This window comes from Sinocyclocheilus rhinocerous, unplaced genomic scaffold (assembly GCF_001515625.1).
Source record: "Sinocyclocheilus rhinocerous isolate Xijiao unplaced genomic scaffold, SAMN03320098_v1.1 scaffold1904, whole genome shotgun sequence".
NCBI lineage: Eukaryota > Metazoa > Chordata > Actinopteri > Cypriniformes > Cyprinidae > Sinocyclocheilus > Sinocyclocheilus rhinocerous.
In genome coordinates this window covers 186,414-195,340 of record NW_015623687.1, presented here as the reverse complement: position 1 = coordinate 195,340, position 8,927 = coordinate 186,414, and the positions used below count along the sequence as shown (strand labels likewise).

General features: G+C 32.6%; 1 protein-coding gene across 1 annotated transcript in view; it reads left to right on the top strand.

Annotated features, from left to right (window-relative positions):
- Positions 1-472: 472 nt before the first annotated feature.
- Positions 473-8,927, top strand: part of LOC107730827 (ATP-sensitive inward rectifier potassium channel 10-like) — a 12,477-nt gene continuing 4,022 nt past the window's right edge. Inside the window, exons 1-5 of the mRNA XM_016541800.1 lie at positions 473-650; positions 3,754-4,093; positions 4,942-5,153; positions 6,540-6,671; positions 7,644-7,821. Of these exons, the coding sequence (XP_016397286.1) occupies positions 3,754-4,093; positions 4,942-5,153; positions 6,540-6,671; positions 7,644-7,821 (862 nt within the window). The 5' untranslated portion in view covers positions 473-650. The remainder of the gene's footprint in view (positions 651-3,753; positions 4,094-4,941; positions 5,154-6,539; positions 6,672-7,643; positions 7,822-8,927) is intronic.

Sequence of the window (8,927 nt, the reverse complement as noted above, 5' to 3'; positions counted from 1 at the left end):
ATATAATATAATATAATATAATATAATATATATTTGGGTTGTTATTGCAAAATGTCCATTCATTTATTTATTAACATCAAGATTTTAAGTGCTGTAACTGGTTTCTATTTATACTATGTTTTACAACCAATTTTCATCTTAATCTTAATTTAACCTATTTGTTTTCACTAGATCATTTTAATATTTTAATTTTTAAAAGTGTAAATATTCAGTTAATTTGAGCTCATAAACCCTGAAAAATATTATAAAAAAGAGGAAATAAAAAGCAAAATCATATGAATAATAGTTTTAGGAGTTTAGCAGAACAAACACATGCTGAATGAAGAGAGAGAGCGAGAGAGAGAGAGAGAGAAAAAGAGAGAGAGAGAGAGAGAGAAAGAGAGAAAGAGAGAGAGAGAGAGAAAGAGAGAGAGAGAGAAAGAGAGAGAGAGAGAGAGATGGGCCCGTTTATAAAAGCATGTCATTTGCTCCTGAGAGATTCAGTCATTCTGCAGAGCTTCTGTTTAGTAGCTAGTTTAGTAAAGTTTGTTTACTGAACATCAACATGTAGCTGAGATCAGCAAACCTGAATGTAGAATCTGATGAATCTCAGCTTCTGAACTCCTGAGCGCATGTGTTAACTGCAGCCTCGCAGCTCTCTGAATGACAAGGTAAGTTGCTGGATTTCACATGCACCCATGCAAACTCAACTTTCTGAATGGGTTTGATGAAGCTCCTGGTTAAAGAGTTCAGAATTTGGATTAAACTTCTGAACAACAGGTGCTGCATACGTCATGCAACCTGTTCACATTCACGTGTTCCTCCTAACAGATTGATCTATTTTCTCAATACACTGAAAAAAAAACACATTACTGTTCGATTAACTTTGCAACAATTTTCACCTAGAAACTGATAGCAGACTTCCCAGAAAATTACTAAAAAACTGAAAGTAACATATTGAATTAAATGTGAAATTCTGAAGTAGAAAATTTGAAATAGTATTTTCTTGTAAAATGTACTTCAATAATCTTTGTTTTATTTACAATTTCAAATAATATTGTTTTTACACTGCAGTATTGATTTATGCATATGAAAAAAATATAAAGTTGATACATCTTTGTAACAGTTGCAATATTTGTGTTTATTAAGCACTTCAAAGACAAAGTTACAGAAGTTGCCTGTTAGACGTTACAGAAGTTGTTCTTATTAATGCATTTGGATGATGCTTTTATCCAATGCATCTGATCGTTTTATCATGTTCTGGGAAACAAATGCCTTACTTTGGTGTTGCAGTGCAACAATCTATCACATGAGCTCAGGTTAGGGTTAAGAAAACAGCAAAATCTGTGTGAAAACCTACAAATCAATCCAGAGTTTGACTCTATGTGTGTTTTTGGGTGCATGTTAAACTGTGAAAGAAATAAAGAAAGAAAGCAAGAAAGCAAGAAAGAAAGAAAGCAAGAAAGAACGAAAGAAGGAAAGAAGGAAATTAAAGTATGACTGCGGGTTGAGATTTGCGGAGGGGGGATCGTTATCCACTTTGGAATACTAACGAGCTGCTATTGTGCCACACTCACACACACAAACACACACACACACAAAGATATGTTTGTCAGTGGTCGGTTTTGTCCCGTTGGTTAGTGTTTCAAACAATACGTTCCTTTGTACCCGAGAGAGAGAGAGAGAGACGAGTTGAGAGACAGTCAGAAACTGGAAGTGCTGATAAGGTGGAAGCAGAGAGACTAAAACACATCACGAGTATTAAACACATTCAGTCTTTACCATGAATCATTCTGCTGAAAAAGAAAAGAGAGACTTGTTTTAATGCGCGTTTGGACTTTAAAAATATGCAGATATTTAGATATACAAATTTTTATTCAGGTATTGTTCTTTTTTTAATTTAAGTCTTGTTTTCTGAAAAAAAAATGTTTATGTTTATGTTTATGTTTAAGTTGAGAACAAATATCTGTCAATGGGATCAGAAAAATCAACTTAACTCAAAGGGAAAACAGTATTATTTTTCTGACCCTATATTAACATATATTTAGTCTTGATTTAAACATAAACTTAGTTTAAGTTAAAAAAAGAGGCTTAATATCTTAACTCATTTTGCTTCTCCAGTAAATTTTATACTCCAGTATATTTGTACTAGAAAACAAATCAAAAATATTGAAGAAAACATAATTTTTCTGCTGTGTAATAATGAGTTTATATGGCAGATGAGGAGAGACAGTCTAGACGTTTTCCACATGCCCTCATTTAGTTCGTCTCTTTTGTCTCATTGTTGGTTAAAGTCTCTCTCGTGTAAAATAATCCGTTCTCTTCACCTGATTAACCACATGAATTGCATTCAACAAGATCTTCTCCCTGCGGACTGAAATCTACACCACAAAACAAAAGTACTGCAGAAAACACTGAAGGCCACTGAATGAGCTGAATATCATGGCATCTAAATGTGTATATTTGTATTTCAAGCAGCAAAAGACATTGTGTTTGAGCTGTGGCCTGTTAGTCAATGCACTAGTCAATTTTGAGACAGAGAGCATCGAAAATATACATTTAAGTGTTTATTTTATTGCACTTTGCGTCTGTAGATTTCAGGCTGTTTTCTAAAAATGAGTTTGTTTCTCCACTTCAGTAACACTTACATACACCAGACTTAGCAGTTTTATTTATATGTATATTCTGACGGTTTTTACTGAGGGGTTTATTTAAATATCATTCACACTGGTTTATACAACATTTTACTCCTAAAAACATGGTAAAAATGCAAATCTTTAATGCCAATGAGTTTTTTTTCCCACTTCAGCAACACTCACAAACACCAAAACTCACAGTTTAATTCCTCTCTATATTCTGAAGGTTTTTACTGAGGGGTTTGTTTAAATAACATTCACACTGATATTTTATTTTTACATTTTATTCCTAAAAACGTGGTGAAAATGCATATTTTTAAAGGTTGTGAGTTTTTTCTCCACTTTAGCAGCACTTACATACACCAAAACTTACAGTTTAATTCCTATCTGTATTCTGAAGGGTTTTACTGAGGGGTTTGTTTAAAAAACATTCATACTGATTTGTACAACATTTTACTCCTAAAAACATGGTAAAAATGCAAATCTTTAAACCCAATGAGTTTTTTCTCCACTTCAGCAGCACTTACATACATCAGAACTTAGAGTTTTATTCCTATCTATATTCTGAAGGCTTTTACTGAGGGGTTTGTTCATATAACATTTACACTGATATTTTTTTTTACATTTTATTCCTAAAAACGTGGTGAAAATGCATATTTTTAAAGGTTGTGAGTTTTTTCTCCACTTTAGCAGCACTTACATACACCAAAACTTACAGTTTAATTCCTATCTGTATTCTGAAGGGTTTTACTGAGGGGTTTGTTTAAAAAACATTCACACTGATTTATACAACATTTTACTTCTAAAAACATAGTAAAACATTTTTCTTTCTGTCTGTTGACAGTATTTTCTGATTTATCTGAGTGATAAAAAGAGAAATACAAAATCCCAACAGTAAAAAACTTTAACGTCTATATGTCAAGAAAATCAAACAAGAATTGTGAACCAATGTTCAGATTTCTGCTCTGAAAATGTATGCATATTTATTTAGATAATGAATCATTTGCATATTTAAACATACCATACAAAAAATTGCAAATTTTACTGCATCTGCCAAATGCATACATGTTAATGTGAATGTAAACAACTTAATACTTTACTAAAGAAAAAAAAAGTAAAAAAAGAGTTTCTCCTCCAGATGACGTCGGCCACACCCCCTTCTTCTCACAGCCCCGCCCCTCAGAAGGTGTGCCACTCCCAGACACAGACAGACATCCTAAAGCCTCTACTCGGGGGGGCGGGGCACGGGAGCCAGGTGGCACGCCGGAGGCGGGTTCTAACCAAGGATGGGCGGAGCAACGTCCGCATCGAGCACGTGAGTGGGCGTGGCGCTCTGTACCTGCGTGACCCCTGGACCACCTTTGTGGACATGCAGTGGAGGTACAAACTGGTTCTGTTCAGTGCCACGTTTGTGGGAACCTGGTTCACCTTCGGAATGCTGTGGTACCTGCTGGCTTTGGTGCATGGAGACCTGCTCGGTAAGAAATAAAATTAAAATCAACATAAAGTGACTTTCTTAATTCATGTTCCTGGACTTATTCATGTTCCTGGAGTTATTTTAGAATAATAATTATTCTATTCCAGTTTTTATTAGTATTTGGAATTATTCTTTTTTTTATATTATCATTTGTTAAAGTTTTAGTAATTTTTTTGTTTTTTTTGTCATTTTTTATTTTTATTTTATATTTTATTTATTAGCTAATATAAAATAAGTAATTTTTTATATTTTATATTATTTCAGTTAACATTTATTTTATTTCAATTAACAAAAATTTTCTATTTATAGTTTTAATTTTAATTTTAGTTAACAATAACAGCCCTAATATTCCATACATGTTATTATAAAGAAATAATGTTTATTTTGGCCTAATCTTTCATCAAAATGAATTTTTTTTTCTCATTTTTTTTTCTAACAAATTTTTAGGAGACCAGGTTGCTTCCATTAAGTCAAAGCTTTAAAAGTTACATTTCTGAGCAATAAAATGTTGCCTCAGAATATAGGATGCATATAAATGAAAGATAAAGGACAAAAAAAGAAATTGTGATTATAAGTAAATATGAAATCATTCAAATTAATAATGAAATGATTAAATAATGCTGTATTAAATAAGTAAATTAAATAAGAATTAATTTAATAAAATGTTTTTGCTACATGTAAAGTTGTTTTAACCTTATAAACTCAATAATGAAAAGATTTGTTATTATAAATATTGTTTTTCTGTGATACAGTAAGCCAGAGTCCATTCAATAAAATAAAACCCCTATTACATCCATGTGCTTGTTTGTATGCATCAGTTTGTGTCTGATGTATGTGTTTCTTCCATAGAGTTTGATCCTCCAGCAAACCACAGTGTGTGTGTGATGCAGATGCAAACGCTGACCGCAGCCTTTCTCTTCTCGCTGGAGACTCAGACCACCATCGGATACGGATACCGCTGCATCACGGAGGAATGTCCGTCTGCCATTGTCCTGCTCATCATCCAGCTCCTCATCACCACCGCCATGGAGATCTTCATCACTGGAACCTTCCTCGCCAAGGTGCGCATTCATTTACTCACCTGAACACTGAAAACATGCAGGTCACATTGTGCTTCAAAGCAAAGCAAAGCAAAGCAAAATAAAATAAAAAAAAATAAAAAAAATAAAATAAAATAAAATAAAATAATAAAATAAAATAAAATAAAATAAAATAAAATAAAATAAAATAAAATAAAATAAAAAATAAAATAAAATAATAAAATAAAATAAAATAAAATAAAATAAAAGTTTTTATAAAAATAAAATGTACATTAAAGTAACATATACATAATAATACACTGAAAAAATGATACTACATTTTTTTAAGGTAAGTGGTTGCAAACAATTTATTTTAGCTACATTTAAAAAAAATGTTGAAAGTTAGTCATTTCATAGAGTTTGATCCTCCAGCAAACCACAGTGTGTGTGTGATGCAGATGCAAACGCTGACCGCAGCCTTTCTCTTCTCACTGGAGACTCAGACCACCATCGGATACGGATACCGCTGCATCACGGAGGAATGTCCGTCTGCCATCGTCCTGCTCATCATCCAGCTCCTCATCACCACCGCCATGGAGATCTTCATCACTGGAACCTTCCTCGCCAAGGTGCGCATTCATTTACTCACCTGAACACTGAAAACATGCAGGTCACATTGTGCTTCAAAGCAAAGCAAAGCAAAGCAAAATAAAATAAAAAAAAATAAAAAAAATAAAATAAAATAAAATAAAATAAAATAAAAGTTTTTATAAAAATAAAATGTACATTTATACATAATTTAAGGTAAGTGGTTGCAAACAATTTATTTTAGCTACATTTAAAAAAAATGTTGAAAGTTAGTCATTTAAATTTGTTTATTTAAATGTAGCTAAAATAAATTGATTGCAACCACTTACCTTAAAAAAAAAAAGTAAATTCAATGAATCATTTTTTTCAGTGTATATATATAAATATTAACCCACAAAACAGGTCACAATATACTTCAAAATAAAATAAAATAAATTATATATATATATATATATATCAAAATAAGTTGTATGTTAAAGTAACAAATACATATTATTGTTTAAACAGTTAATTCAAGTCACGTTGATTTATACAGCATTTTATACAAAGCAGCTTCACTGACATGAACAGGAAAATAACAGTGTTAATGTTGCTAAATGTATCAATTATGACACAAATTCAATTATGAAATTCAATTATGATATATGTTAATCCCAAGTTCTCATTATTTTCATGCATCCAAATGTTTTACTCCAGAGATTTTTGTAAGTCCTTTTCTCAATATTGATTCTCATTAGTGTTTTATTACTGCAATACATTTTTAAATGTTTTTATGATTTAAGTATCTATATTTCGGGTTGAAATATGACCCAGACACGTTTGTTCGTCTCTCTGTCTCAGGTGGCTCGGCCGAAGAAGCGTGGCGGGACGATTCGGTTCAGTCAGCATGCTGTGATAGCTAATCACGACGGTCGACCGAGTCTCATGATACGAGTCGCCAACATGCGCAAGAGTCTGCTGCTGGGCTGCCAGGTAACCGGAGGAGAGAATTATCACTTTAACAAGGACGCCAGTTAATGATTTATTTATTTATCTATCGATTTGTCACACAGAAGAAAATGACACTTTTTGAATTTGAAGATCAGGGTAAATTTTACTTATTTTGCCTTCTGGGAAACATGTAACTATCTTCTGTAGCCTCTGAAGGGCAGTACTAAATGAAAAAATATGATATTTAGGCAAAATAAGAAAAGTGTACACATCTCCATTCTGTTCAAAAGTTTTCACCCTCCGCTCTTAATGCATGGTTTTTCTTTCTGGAGCATCAGTGAGTGTTTGATCCTTCTGTAATAGTTGCATATGAGTCCCTCAGTTGTCCTCAGTGTGAAAAGATGGATCTCAAAATTATACAGTCATTGTTGGAAAGGGTTCAAATACACAAAGATGCTGGAAAACCAAAGAATTTATGGGACCTGAAGGATTTTTCTGAAGAACAGCAGGAAATGTAACTGTTCAGGACAAACAAAAGACTCATGAACAACTATCACTAAACAAAAACACACAGCTGTGGATCATTCAGGTAAAAACACAGCATTAAAAATCACTTTGAACTATATTTAAGAAAAATATGTTATGTTTACATATTAAATATATTTATATATATAATATAAAATATAAGAATATAAATATCTAAATGTACATACATGTAAATATTTTCAAAATATATACTGTATGAGTGTGTATTTATATATACATAATAAATATACTCAGTACACACACATATATTATGTAAACAAAAACGTTTATTTTGAATGTGATTAATCGCGATTAATCGTTTGACAGCACTAATATACATATATATATATATATACATTAATAATTTTTATGCTGCCTTCCTTTCAGAGCTGGTTGCACATGGAAATGTGCTCATGTAGACACTACGTTTTGGCAGTGAAATATTGCGAGTTCTTTGAGGACAAATGCAATTAATGTGATTTTTTTCAGGTGACTGGGAAGCTTTTACAGCCGTGCGTCCCGAAGGAGGGCGAGACGGTGCGTTTGGATCAGAAGAACGTGACCTTCAGCGTGGACACGGCCAGCGAGAGCCCCTTCCTCATCCTCCCGCTCACCTTCTACCACTTCATCGACGAGCAGAGCCCGCTGCGCAGATGGGCCGACAAGGGTCCGAGCCTGCCACAATCCTCAGTTTACCGCAAAGTTTACCCACCAATAAAGTTTTTATTAACTCAAAAACTGACGTGCATGAGTTCAGACCAGTCAGGCCTACAATCAATCCATTCCACACAGAAATACAAGAGCGGTGCTATTTCAAAGAAAACAAGTTGAAAAATAAATTGAATCCAATATTTATTGGTAATATGTGACCCTGGAGCACAAAACCAGTCTTAAGTGTCAATTTTTGGAAATTGAGATTTATGCATCATCTGGAAGCTGAATAAATAAGCTTTCCATTGGTTTAGGACAATATTTGGCTGAGATACAACTATTTGAAAATCTGGAATCTGAGGGTGCAAAACAATTGAGAAAATCATCTTTAAAGTTGTCCAAATGAAGTTCTTAGCAATGCATATTACTAATCAAAAATTAAGTTTTGATATATTTACGGTAGGACATTTACAAAATATCTTCATGGAACATGATCTTTACTTAATGTCCTAATGATTTTTGGTATAAAAGAAACATTTATAATTTTGACCCATACAATGTATTGTTGGCTATTGCTACAAATATACCCCAGCGACTTAACACTGCTTTTGTGCTCCAGGCTCACATATAGTATAATGAGACATTTACAAGCAATTTTGAAAAGGCCAAGGCGTCGCCTTGGAATTATAAGGTTCTATCTGACTTTTTTGTCAAAACTGAGTTATTCAATTCTTATGTGACAACTTATTTACATGATGTGAGGTTTCTTTTGTAAGCTGTGTACATTTTGGGATTTTTTTTTTTTTTTAGAAAACAAAAAGGGTTCTATCTACAGAAGTCTATGGAACACAAAAACTTTGAAGCTCAATATCTCAAAACTGCTCAGAATGCAGATAGAACCTTATAATTCCAAGTCAGCGAAGGGTTAAATATTACTAAATTCTAAATTCACCAGCAAAAGTAGTTTTTAAAAATCAAATAAAGAATAAACATCTCATTAAAGCAGCGGTTTTCAACCACTCAAAATTTTTTCTTATTATATTATCTTATTTTAAATGATAAGAATAAGACAAAACAAGATTTGAAATAAGATAAAACAATAAAAAAAAAAACTTTTTTTTT